We start from the raw sequence: 14,178 nt of genomic DNA, 5'->3' as shown, positions 1-14,178 counted from the left end.
TTGGCAAAAGCTTGACGGCCGCCTTGGTCAGGTGCTCCGCAGACGCTGGGAACTGGTGGCGACGGGTAAATTGTAGGAGTCATTTTGGAGGTAGCGGCCGAATAGTGCACCAGGGAGGCCAATTCCTGTTCTGGTGAGGTCACTGTGTCGATCACTCATAACAGCCACCGCGGAAAGGTTCCGATAGTATGGCCTCTATGAATGAATGAATGAATGAATGAATGAATGAATGAACTTGTGACGCACATTATTATTACACTTTAAATAAGTGCGTTTACGATTAGGCTTATTCGCACTTAGCGAAAACTCTTTCTAAAATGTTTTCAACGCTGGTTTTCTATAAACATTTACTAGCTTAAAATAGGCACTCGCAAATGGCTACGTGATCATACTCAAGTGGGGAAGGAGTAAGGACCTATCCAGAAGCTGCCCATCTTACGGGCCTACAGTGGGTGCCGCAATATTTGGAGGAAGGGAAAATTGACGTCCGCCTTTCCTGTAACACGTAGCTTGAGAGAAAACACAAATGTTTTCTTTGCAGTTTCGTTGCCTTTTATGAAACCTTCTTCAACTTGCGCCCTTCCACAGAACTGATTTGTCGTATTCAGTGTTCCTGTGATTCCCGTTGCCTATCAATTCGGTCTCGCCTTGCAGTATGCTAGACTCCGGCTTAGCTGAGATGTTCGAGCGACCGACCTGGAAAGGCGTTGGCGCTGGGCACGATCCTCGGACCGGGCCAAATTCTATTTTAACACTTGAAGGTTCTCTTCTGAAAAAGCCGCGTGTTTTCTGTTTTTTCTTCTTTTTTCGGGGCGTGTTTTCGCGCTACAGTGCATGTAGTGGTAGCGCCGTTGTTTTTTTTTTTTTCGTTGATGAAACTTCCTCCTATATACGTGTTTCCGCAGGACTGACAATGCCATATTGCGCCGTTTCATATCCAAACAACGTCCCAACAACTTCGTGCGTTTCGTTCTAAATATCTCGTGCGTCGCCTCATTCAGACGCACTTGACCGCTAAAACTGGCGTTTACAATGTGTCCTCGCTGTCGCCATAGGCTGATGCGCTGCCATGTTACAACGGCAATCACATAATTGGCGAGGGACGGGTTAGGAAAAAAGAAGTCCCTACATTCGTTTTTCAAGCATTGCTTTATTCGAGAAGGATTTGACCCTTACAGTTGCCACTGGAGCAAGTTGCAAATAGCAAACTTTGAGGCATCCTGGTTGCTTTGTGAATCATTACGATGTCCAGGCTCGATCGAACGTTGTGATGACATGGGAAATGCGCATTGCTCAGCCTGTACAATGCCCGTAACGGTCTCTGACGAATTGCATACAATCGTGGAGGGCCTCCTCATGTATTGTTTATATAGTGCAGTCTCTCATACCCTTGCCGGTTTCGATCTTTTCGTCGGGGACCGTATCTTAATTTTTTTTCTACGGTGTACTCCGTCACCGGGTAGCTAACATTGCCTCAGGTTCCCGCAAGAGGGCGTCCAACACTCTAGGAGGCCTTTGCAAAACCCGGGCTGTCTCAGTGCTTCTAGCACCGGCTGGCAAACACCGAAAAGGTAAGAAGCCAGGACAGCCTCATTAGCGAGTGCTACGTTTACTAAATAATTGTGGCTAATGCTAACGGCGCACTTATTTGCCTTCGCTGTTGCAGACAGTAGATTAAAAGGCTTGTGTTGAGAAGGAGATTTGTCAGGACTGTCCCAGTAGCTTTGAAAAAAAAAATTTTAGGTTCATCAAACATTTATTAGAAAACAGCGCCGGTAGGAATATTCATTTAGGAGGTTTTGTAATGTGGCGTATGCGAGCTGATGAATATATTGGTTGGCTCCATTGACGTCCGATGTTGTGATGTGCCATTTGCGAAGTAACCAGAGTGCACGAAAATGTGAAAGTAGAAAACATTATGCCTCAAAGACAACGTGGGGGCTTACTAGATAGATCATGCGCATAAAGCATAATACAGGGTGATCAAAGTTAGGTACGGTGTAATTTGCACGGACGAGATCGACAGACTATTTTTCTTCGTGTCCCGGCACTGCACGCATCGTGTCTCAATGCACGCCTGTGTCCGTACCGCATCCCTATCGCCCGACACCTACCCGACCCTGCTAACATCTAAAAAGTCATGGGTCCTGTTCCTGCAACTCGTGCTTATTATGATTCTTTCCGTCTCTTCGTCTCCCTCTTCCGTTATCCCTGACACCAACTCACTCCTCTCGCCTAACTCTTTTTTCAGTGCTTCACGTTACTTTTGCATGTTTGTTTCACGCCATCTACAGCATTTAAGCCAACTATGGCGGCGCTTCCCCCTGTTAGATGGCCGTAACTGCATGCTTCATCCAAATTCATCAAGATGCGCAGAGCTGGTGCCGACGCCGTCCGCGTTTCCCCGCGCTCTTGCCGAACGCGCGCAGTGTCCGAGACTGCAGCCGTTGCTAATGGCGGCGGCTGGGCAGGTTTTCACCAGAGAACTAGACGCTCGTCGAGTAGCGTTGGAAGTCGCTGCGTCTTCTTGCCTCTCAACGTTTCAGTATAAGTTCCTTTTGGAAATCTGTGTTCACTTGTGTTTACGCAACTGCATCACGTGCAACACATGCACATGTACATCTTCGCGGAGTAGAAGGCAGGTATAATTTTGTTTCTATCCTATGCATCCAATTGGCAGTCTCTCTGTCTCTCACTTTCTTTTTATGACTGTTGCTTTTCCATTGACGTGTTAAATTACCCTGTACTTGGCTGTCAACTTTCTTGACCTCTTCGTCCACTCATTGTCCACGGATTTGAGGTACAGATATTCGTACACTGTATAGCCGACCAATTCTTGCCGTCCGTGTTGCTTAGTCTTTCTTCAAAACCAATCTTGCTCTGCGATTCTATGACTTCAGAGCAGCCCAACCCATGTCACCTTGGACTCCGTCATTTTTGGTTTTAGTGGGGACCCCGAATACACATTTACTGTAGCCCAAAAGTGCACTACTTTTCATTGTTGCTGTATTCCGCTTCCCTTTCATTTTTAGTAGGTCGTTCCTTCGTTTATGCATACAACCAGGTACCTATTATTGCGATTATATGGACACTCCAAGCTCATTTCTCCCGTCGCCGTTGTCGTCGCTGTTGCAGTGAGGTTCCGTATAAAGTCCAACGGCGATAAAATGGTCGCCGCGCGCTGTATGCCGATGTGCGAGTGAACGCGCGCGAGGGACGCGCGCTTTCACAGAGAGCGAGTGCACGGCGGACAGCGAACGCACCGTCTTCCGTCGTGCGAAAGGCCGTGGGGGGATGGGAGGGATGGGAGGCGACGTTTAGCTGCGGCACCAAATGCGTATCTTGCGACCGGGCGCAAGGGGAACTGGCGACTCAATCTTCCACGCGAAATGAGCAAAGCGGAAAGGCAGCGCGGGAGGGACGGTGCGCGGCTTCTACTCTGCCAGGAACTGCGTACTTTGCGTTGCTGAGGGCTGTCGCGACGCACCATATCTTGAAAGTGATCTCCACACAGCTCTTACCTTTGTATGCGCTGTGCTTTCGCCGCTCAGTTTACGTTGAAGCGATGGACCGCACGAACCTTCGGTCGCTGCTGCCGCCGCGCTTGCTCACGCCAGCGTTTTGACAGTGGTTGTCTGCCGTCATCGAGTGCGATCTATTCATGTTTGCTTGTGGGCGTTGACATCATGCTAGTTAATTCAGTTAGTAAGCGAATGTGTCCAAGTTTATGCAGTCGATAAAACTACTATCCTTACTCCGTATGGCTCTCTTCTAGTAAATTTGCCATCGCCACCAATTGGTGCTTCTTTTTTTCAAGCGAGGCCTGTATTACCTCACAAGTGTCATGCCGTTAGGTTGACCGCAAAAAAACCGTCTCGCTCTGGCGAAACACGTGAAGCGCACTCCCGTAACACGTGACGGGAGCACCCAATCAAGAGCGGCCGCGCGCCGGGAGAAGGGCAAGGGAAGGTAGTGCCCGCTCGGTAAACAGATGGAAAGGCATGACGTTGTTCGGTCGACAGCGGAACAGGCCACTTTCGACGAGAAACGCCGTCAACGTCGCCGGTAACAGGCTCGCGCTCGCAGTGCGGATCCTGCGTTCAAGGCAGCCTAAGCCCAAGCTCGGTTACAGCGGCTGGCAGCGGATCCCACGTTAAATGACCCTCTTACCGAAGCCCAGCGCCAACGAAGGGCAGCGAACCCCGAGGCCAGGGAACGCGACACCCAATTTTGAGGGTACGACAAGCTTCACGTGCCCCCCTTGTTCCCGGTAGGGGAACGGTCTTATATTACATCCTTGACTATGGGTATGCCTTCCTGTTGAATTGCTGCCACGTCATCACTCGTCTCTACGTTCAAGATCATGCATAATTCCCGATTTCTGCGTGCTTAACTTAAGGTGTAGATTTGTCGCTTCATGGCCAGTTATCATCATCATCATCATCAGCCTATATTTATGTCCACTGCAGGACGAAGGCCTCTCCCTGCGATCTCCAATTACCCCTGTCTTGCGCTAGCGTATTCCAACTTGCGCCTGCGAATTTCCTAACCTCATCATCCCACCTGACTTTCTGCCGTCCTCGACTGCGCTTCCCTTCTCTTGGTATCCATTCTGTAACCCTAATGGTCCACCGGTTATCCATCCTACGCATTACATGGCCTGCCCAGCTCCATTTCTTCCGCTTAATGTCAACTAGAATATCGTCTACCCCCGTTTGTTCTCTGATCCACACCGCTCTCTTCCTGTCTCTTAACGTTACTCCTAAGATTTTTCGTTCCATCGCTCTTTGTGCGGTCCTTAACTTGTTCTCGAGCTTCTTTGTTAACCTCCAAGTTTCTGCCCCATATGTTAGCACCGGTATAATGCAATGATTGTACACTTTTCTTTTCAATGACAGTGGTAAGCTCCCAGTCAGGATTTGGCAATGCCTGCCGTGTGCTCTCCAACCTAATTTTATTCTTCTGTAAATTTCTTTCTCATGATCAGGGTCCCCTGTGAGTAATTGACCTAGATAAACATAGAGAGAGAGAGAAAAAGGTAAAGGAAAGACAGGGAGGTTAACCAGAGGTTATCTCCGGTTGGCTACCCTGTACCGGGGGAGGGGTAAAGGGATGCGAAAGGAGAGAGAGAGAAAAATGAGTGAAAATAAAGAATAAACAAAAAGGAAGGAAACAAGAAAATCACACACGCACACAAAACAGAACTGTTTCTGTGGGCACTGTCATGAAGTCCGCGAAGGCGTTCTCGTGTTGCATTGTCTGAACGTTCCGTCCTAAGTAACACAATGCAGAGTCACAATTTGTCACTGAGTCCGGTGTCTTTCAAGTAACGCAGCAGTGCCTTCAGGGCGGCTCGCGCCGTTGTTTGTGTAGGCCAGTTTCCAAGGATGTTCTTTTCTGTTATTGGGCATTTGTCCAGTTGATCTATTGTCGCTGAGAGAGCTGCTCTCTGCGGGTTGAAACGAGGGCACTCACAAAGAAGGTGTACGATTGTTTCGTTGCACCCGCAGGATTCACAAAGTGGGCTATTGGCCATTCCGATACGAAAGGAGTACGCATTTGAAAATGCTACTCCAAGCCATAGACGGATTAGAAGTGTGCAGTCCCGTCGTGGAAGGTCGAATGGAATACGAAGCTGTAAAAATTAGGGTCCAGGGCATGAAGGCGTGCACTTGTGAAATCGGAGGAATTCCATTGCATCAATGTTAGTTCACGCGCAAGTGCGGAAAGTTTTTTCGCTGCGTCGGCTCTCGAAAGAGGAATGGCAAGGCAGTTGACACATATTCCTTTACAAACATATTCCTTTACAGACTCTAGAGGCTGACTGGCGATCCTGAATTCTTGTTCCCTTGCCAGGCTATTGAACATTATCTTTGTCTTCTGCATATTCATCTTCAACCCAATTCTTGCACTTTCTCGATGAAGGTCCTCAATCATTTGTAGTAATTCCTCTCCATTGTTGCTCAATAGGACAATGTCATCTGCAAACCGAAGGTTGCTGAGATATTCGCCGTTGATCCTCACTCCTAATCCTTCCCAGTCTAAGAGCTTGAATACTTCTAAGCATGCAGTGAATAGCATTGGAGAGATTGTGTCTCCTTGCCTGACCCCTTTCTTGATAGGTATCTTTCTACTTTTCTTGTGGAGAATCAAGGTAGCTGTGGAATCCTTGTAGATATTTGCTAAGATATTCACGTATGCATCCTCTACTCCTTGATTACGCAATGCCTCTATGACTGCTGGTATCTCTACTGAATCAAATGCCTTTTCATAATCTATGAAAGCCATGTAGAGAGGTTGATTGTACTCCGCAGATTTCTCGATTACCTGATTGATTGATCAGGCCAGTTATTGGCTCTGTAAATTCCTTGCATTGCCCGCGCCAATAAGTCGGTGGCGGTGAGCATACAGAAGTTTGTGTATGTACAGGGATTACAGGAATTCACCTATTAGATCCTAGATGGCGCCACGGGTTTTCTGGGACACGAAGCTTAAGGACGAATGGAACGGAGCAGAAAATGACCGCGTGAACCGAACGAAAGAATGCTTCGGATTCGAAAAAAAATTATAAAAAGCCTCGATAATTATAAAAAATTATAAAAGCCGCGCCCATGCAGGCATGTCGCCTGCACAGGCGCGCGCCGTGTCGCGCCGCGCAGGACGCAATGGGAGTTAAATTCAGCCTCTCGCTCGGCGTTCGGAGAGGCATAGCTCGGCGATAAATTTGCCAATCTTATAGCGAGAGCAGCCTTGTTAGAGTTCACTCACTGTGCCATAGCAAGTATATTAATTCGCAATCCTTACATGTCCCATGAGGCAGAAGAGCTGACGTTGTCCGCAATGAGTGGGAGGAAACATCATCAGCGTCTTGTATATTTGTATGGCGAGATTAAAGTTAGGACAAATTAGAGTAAAATCACTTAAGGTGGATAAAAGTGAATTAGGGTGGATTAAAGTGGATTAAGGTGCATAAAGGTAGATTAAGGTGGATTAAATTTGACTAATGTGGATTAAAGCTTTATAAGGTGGTTTTCTCATTCCAATATAGTATGGATACTTCACCGATCACAATTTTTTTAAATTTCGAATTAAGCCGGCGCTCATCGGGAGTTATAGAGCTTTCAAATGGGCAATGTGCTACAGAAATGTCACGCTCACTCGGCTATGGCGCCTCGGCGTTCGATGTGTGGGGTTTAGAAACGGCGCGAGGAGACTCGGGCCGCAAGAGACAGTGATGCTCAACACCTTCTAATATGGCAAAACGTGTCCTTCTCCGTAGGAAGCGCAAGCGCAGAATACTGAGGCAGCCGCAGGAAAGTGGCGGACTGCTCCAGTAGAGGGATCATTGCTGTACCATAGTGACCAGACACACCCTGAGGTGCGTAGGTGCGGACATGCGAAAAAGAAGGCGACGGCGTTTCAACGCAAACGTGGTTTCCTTGGGTTCCTTGGAAATTGCTCGACAGCAACGAAAATCTCGCCCTTGTCCGGATACGAAGCTTCTCGGAAGCCTATGGGGATCTGCGGACTCTGGAGAGGACTCTCCTTTGTCTTGTCCTACTGATCATGCTGGTCTAATAGGCTCAAAACACGCACGGCTGGCGCTTAGGCCTAGCGCCGCCGCGCTCGCCCGACGAAGAAGTGTTTGTGCCAGATGTGAGCTTCTCATCTGTTCCTTCCACTGGACTGCTGCGCGTGACATCTGTGCCAACTATGCAGCAGCAGTGTGCAACCGATAGCTCGAAGACACAAGATGCAACACCGAAGGACAGTCCACTTCGTGATGTGAATGTGAACCTATCCGGAATCGTGCCGACGGACACTGGTGACCCTATGGACGTGCAGCCCTCTGGCGGTTCAACGAATGCAGCCAAGCGAGGTCCCCCAGTCAACGTGCTTCAACAAGACGCCATCGCATCGGAGCAACCGGCAAAAAAGGTAAGGGCCACCCCAGACAATTCCTCCACGCCCTCCCCTACGCACGCTCCCTCTCAGTCTTACCCTACGCCTACCCCTTCAGAATCCTATCGAGTTCATATACGTCCCCTTTCATGCTACGACATAACTTCAGTAGCCACAAAATATGTCCAAATGGTCATCGACCAATCTCTTGAAACCACTGGATACAAAGGGTTCGCAGCATATAAATCTACAAACTCGATCACTGTGCACTCGGCATCTCTCAGTGATGTGCAGAAAATGTGCACTTTAACATCTATCCCACTGTCAGGAGATCAGCACCTACCTGTGCAGTGCTACTTTGCATCGGGCCCTAATATACAGAGGTGTGTTGTTTATGGCATTGACCCGGAATACACCCCTGAGGTAATATGTCGTGAATTGACGTCCACGACACACAGGGTGCTCGCAGCTAGATTCATGGGCAAAAGCCTTACTTGCTTAGTGACGGTACAGGGCCCCCAATGTATTCCAGAACGGTTTCACTACTATGGTTGTATATGGCGACCTAAACCCTACTTCCCTCGGGCAATATTCTGCTATTGCTGCTTTCAACGTGGACACATGCAGGCATTTTGCCCACAGCGTACTAGTGACCCCGAAAAGCTCACACCAGAAGGCCAACCACGATATCGATGTGGCTTATGTAAATCTGATGAGCACGATATGACAAGCACAAGTTGTCCGACTAAACAGAAGGCCACAGCACGGATACGAAAGGCTATACCAAAAACGAGTATAGTAATAACTCACAATCGTTATGAGGTCTTTGAAGAAGAGCCAGAGATGCTCATGGCAGAAGAAGCAGAAGCCCCAGAAACACAACTGTATTCTTCTGCTCTTAAACGTGGCAAGCAGTCGCAGACAAAGAAACAGAAATTACCAGAACCTCTGCATGAGTCGGATGATGACCATGATGACATTGACGCTCGCATAGACGCACTGGCCAGAGAGATTGAGCGACTACGCAAACACAAAGAATTGGTAATTCTGCGGCGTCAGAAAACAGGACCAACACGTAACGCATCAACCAGCGCGAATGCCACTGTTACGCCTGGATCCCGTCCGGCACAACAGGTCAACCAAGCTGTTTGGACAACAGTTTTAGATCAACTTGCTCAACTAACGCTGCTCATTCAGGATTGCCTGCATCATGGCTAATTCTCTGCAGCAGCTGTCACAGGATGGAATTCTACAGTGGAATTGTCGGGGCCTAAGCTCCAAGTTAGGAGAAATTAAAACCAAGCTTCAATATAATAAGCTACATGTATGGGCACTGCTTATTCAAGAGCATAATAAGCTGTGCTCCCTGTCCAATTTTAATGGGTATCATAACCCATCTATTTGAGATACACGTGCTACTACAATGGCTTCAGCTCCCGGAAAAGCTGCAGTGTATGTATCATCGCATATTGCTCACACAGTGATTGATCTGGAGCCATGGTGCAGTGTTAATCAAGAAGTTGTCGGGGTCCTGGCACGACCAGTGAAGACTCCTGTCATTCTAGTGTCATTCTACGCCAGACCACAGCGCACACGTTTGAACTTGGGGTGGATAGCCCATCTACGGTCTACGTACCCGGGAATTCCTATTCTCGTGGGTGGAGACTTTAATGCTCCACATACAGAATGGGGGTACAAGTACAACTCCCGAAGAGGATGTCAAGTTAAAAACGTCATGAGCGATGCCACTTTTACACTGTTGAACCGACACGCTGTGGCAACATGTGCTGTACCCGCAGTATCTAGAACACACGCTCCAGACCTCACGTGGTGGTTGGCCCTGGAATGCCGCAGTGGCGGGTGGAACCAGATACCTGGGGCAGTGATCATATGCCAATAATGATTGGTTTGCGTAGAACGTGCATAAAGAAGATTCGACGACGAGTAACAGTTACGCATTGGGATAAGTTTCGGGAATCATCGATTGATAAAGTACCCTCAGAGCCCTCGGAAATTCTTCCTGCTTTGCAAGAACTGCTTCGGAGTAACACCACTGTAACCACAGTTGACGAGGAACAACCTCAACCGGACCTCGCTCTTTTGCAACTTTGGGCAAAGCGACGTCAGGCAGAAGTGTATGCGTCGAGGAATCCCGATGTACCAGGTAGCCGTGCACGTGCTAACCATATAGCGGCGAAGGCGCTTCGGCATGAAAAGCAACTTTCTCGACGACGATGGTATGAGTGGTGCGAGAATCTTGGATCGGGCATTGGAAACAGAGCACTTTGGCGTACGTTTCGGTCAATGGAACGCAGTCATAAGCAACCTGACCCTGCAGCAAGCGTTAGGTTAGCGATGCAAAGTTCGCCACATGAATTTGCAGAACATGCTGCTAGAGCGTTTTTCCCGAAGTACGATCACGCGTCAGCTATAAACTGCCCCGAAATCGATGAGTTTGATGAATCCGAAATATCCAGCCCTTTCAGCATGGCCGAACTAATAGCGTCGATTGAAACTTCGAAGAAACGAACAACACCTGGACCCGATGGTATTCCTTATGAGGTTTTCAAGAACATGGAAGGAGCAGCTCTCGACGCACTTCTTCAGGCTATTAATAAAGTATGGGAGACTGGAAACGTTCCACCTGACTGGAAGCATTCAATTGTTGTCCCGATTCCGAAACCAGGAAAGTCTCCAAATAACCTGCAGTCTTTACGCCCAATTTCACTAACCTCAACTGTCTGCAAGCTCGCTGAAAAGATGCTGGCCACACGTGTTTCCTGGTGGCTTGAACGCCATGTCAAATATCATCCTGCTCAAATTGGCTTCCGTTCTTACTTGGGAACTGAAGACGGTCTTTCTATCTTATCAGACGATGTTTTACAGATTTCACCACACAGTCACGCTGTGCGCACGGTAGTAGCAACCGACATAACGAAAGCTTATGACAATATAGACCATGAAATCATTATTGCCAACCTCATCGACCTGGGACTTCCACCGCGGGTCATAAGATTTATCTACTCATTTCTTCATAAACGCACATTTGCGATTAGAGTAGATGGAAGGCAAGAAGGGTATTTCACATCGAACAGAGGAGTCCCACAAGGTTCGGTTTTAGCTCCTCCTCTCTTCAACGTTGCTCTAATGCCTCTAGCCTGGCAACTGCACCAGATTCCAGACGTGAAGTTTTTAATCTATGCGGATGACGGCACTTTGTGGTCCGTGCATGAAGATGTATCTCGACAAGCTCAACAGCTTTAAGAAGCCCTTGATGTTCTGCACAACTACGCTCAGAAAGCAGGGTTGGACATTTCCGCCCAAAAATCAAGCTATGTTGTGGTGGCCAACAAGAAAGGACGCACAAGAATCACGCAGCACCCCTTTACATTTAAACTCGGCGCAGTGACAATCCCTGAGGCTTCTGAGGTCCGCATACTGGGTCTCGATATTCACCACTCCGGCGGTGGTGCACACTGGCTCCGTAAAATCCGACAGACTTCGACAAAAACACTTCACCTTATTCGTCGCATTGCAGCAAAAGCAGCTGGAGCTCGTACTGACGTAGCTCGACGGCTGGTGCGTGCAGTCTTGCAGCCAAGAATTTTATATCAGGCACAATTTCAAAGGCTAACTTTGGCACAGTTGGCACAGTTAGAGACGATTAATCGTGATTCTATGCGCACAATCACAGCACTACCACGCATCACTCCGATACCAACCTTACAGGAACATGCCCAGCTCAACACAATTGCAGAGCTAATTTTGCAACGTGAAAAAGCACGTGAAATAAAAAAGCAACTTGTTCCGGCAGTTGCTGCGTTACATGCTCATTTTCAACTCGGAGGAAGTTGTGCTTAGGAGGCTTCGGGCCGGGGTGGCCCTTACACCGGCTGTGATCTCAAGGTGGAACTGGTCGCATTTACCACTGCGTGCTACGTGTCCGTACTGCTCCGTCCCTGTGATGGAAGCAGATGCATACCATCTAATATGGACATGTACTGGTTTACAATCGGAATGCTCGCGTCTCCTACTATACAAGCCGGCCTCCGCTACAGTGTGACAACCAGCTATGACCGCTGGATACACGATAACAAATTCCACAAAACACTGCTTCAATTTATACACAACACAGGCCTCACAGCACACATATAATACACATACATATCAAGAATTATGCCTTCACGGCAAGTGTTTATCGCAATAAAAAAAGTGCGGACATGGTATATATATATATATATATATATATATATATATATATATATATATACAGGGTGTCCCAGCTATCACGCACCACGATGTAAAAAAAAGAGGAACGGCGTTACGCGAAGCAAACCTAGTGCGTATTGTTTCCAGTACAGTGGAGTAGCTGCCAGTATTTTTTTCGTTACTGAGATTTAATTAATTATTTGTAATTAATTATTTAACTCGAGAAGTACTGTCCCAATTATCAAAGTGTCAACGAGAAAGTTGTAGAGCAACATGACAAACTCCTCCCGATACAGCTTTCTGTTGCTCAATACGTGCTACATAAATGTGTTTTTCCGAGCATGAAAGAAGCGCGCGAATACACGCAAAGTGCCTCGAGCGGCCAATCGTGCGGCAATTCTGCGTGTATTCGCGGGCTTCTTTCACACTCGGAAAAACACATTTATGTAGCACGTATTGAGCAACAGAAAGCTGTATAGGGAGGAGTTTGTCATGTTGCTCTACAACTTTCTCATTGACACTTTGATAATTAGTACAGAACTTCTCGAGTTAGATAATTAATTAAAATTAAATAAATAAATCTCAGTAACGAAAAAGTTGTCGCAGTTTCACCTGAAAGGCGAAGCATCAATTGCGATAGCAAATTTGTAGAGATCTATACGCAGTAATGATAGTAGCTTTATCAGCTGTATAAATTTGGACATGCAGCAGCACCGGCAACACGCAGAACTGTTGTCGACGCCGTCGGCGTTTTGCCCGCGTTCGCACGAAACGCGTGCGGCGTTGGTGACTGCTGCCGGAGCCTCTGATATAAATAGGCACTTGGTTCCGCAGCTAAACGTCGCCTCCCTACCCTCCCCCCCCCCCCCCCCCCGCGCCCTTTCGCGCGTCATAATAAGGCGCGTTTGCTCTACATATATGGTGATTGTAAAGGAGGAAAGAGACGCCTACTTCTGCAGCCCTTAAGGGAGCACGGCGCAAACCGCGCGTTTGTTCTCCGCTGTGGGTTCACTGCCCGTGAAAGCGCGCGTCCCTCGCGCCCTTTCACTTGCACATACAGGGTTCGGCAGCGCGCGGCGACGATTTCATCTCCATTGACGTCATACGGAACCTCACGGCGACGGCAACGGCGACGACGACGGCGACGCCGACGGCAGAAATCTGCTTTGGAGTGTCCATATAATTGCTATCGCAATAAAAATTTCTGGCGGCTACTCCACTGTACGGGAAACAATACGCACTGGTTGGCTTCGCGTAACGCCCTTCCTCTTTTTTTAAATCGTGCAGCGTGATAGCTGGGACATCATGTATGTATGCATGTATGTATGTATGTATGTATGTATGTATGTATGTATGTATGTATGTATGTATGTATGTATGTATGTATTATGTATGTATTATGTATGTATGCATTATATATATATATATATATATATATATATATATATATATATATTATCATGGCGAAGTGAACTTGGCCGCGCGCGCTCGCAAGCCGGGTGCTAGAAGAAAAGAAAGACGACGGACAGAGAATAGAACAGCCGGCCCAGGAACGGGTTTTGTGCCTTTGTGTCTCTTCTTTACAATGGCGCAGTCGGCGAACGCCAAGTCTTAAGGGGCTTCAGCATTAAGCACCGTCCTGCTGAGGCCTTGCGTCCTCCGGCATCTCGCCATCCAGGGTCCTTCCGGCGAGGGAACGCCGTCAACGCTTCCCTTCGCGTCGATGCCGCGCCTGGGACTACGTCAAGGTCCAATCCGCCAAGGCATGCCGTCCACGCTGCCTTAGACATGGATCCTCGCCGTCGTACGTTCCTGCTGCGGCCAGGGAACGCCGTCCACGCTTCCCATGCCCTTTATCCCGGCCCCATGTTATCATCGACATCTCAGCCAGCTAGGGATGCTGTTCACGCTCCCCTGACCATGCTTCCGGCTGCAGTGAGTGCCGCATACGCCACCAGTTCTGGCTCAACGGATGCCGTTCAGGCTCCCTTGGCCACTGGTCCGGCTGGCCCGAGTGCTGCGGCCGCTGCCGCCGCCTCAGGGTACGTCGATTCCGCCCCTGGCTCT

The 14,178-nt window shown here is 48.3% G+C and overlaps 1 protein-coding gene across 1 annotated transcript in view; it reads left to right on the top strand.

Annotated features, from left to right (window-relative positions):
• The window catches only part of LOC125945655 (uncharacterized protein DDB_G0271670-like), a 57,554-nt gene extending 43,828 nt beyond the window's left edge, over positions 1 to 13,726 (top strand). Inside the window, 2 exon segments of the mRNA XM_049667863.1 lie at positions 7,582 to 7,938; positions 13,706 to 13,726. Coding sequence (XP_049523820.1) covers positions 7,582 to 7,938; positions 13,706 to 13,726 — 378 coding nt within the window.
• Positions 13,727 to 14,178: the final 452 nt, after the last annotated feature.

Source organism: Dermacentor silvarum, chromosome 5, assembly GCF_013339745.2.
Source record: "Dermacentor silvarum isolate Dsil-2018 chromosome 5, BIME_Dsil_1.4, whole genome shotgun sequence".
NCBI classification, from domain to species: domain Eukaryota; kingdom Metazoa; phylum Arthropoda; class Arachnida; order Ixodida; family Ixodidae; genus Dermacentor; species Dermacentor silvarum.
This window is presented reverse-complemented; position numbering and strand designations above follow the sequence as displayed.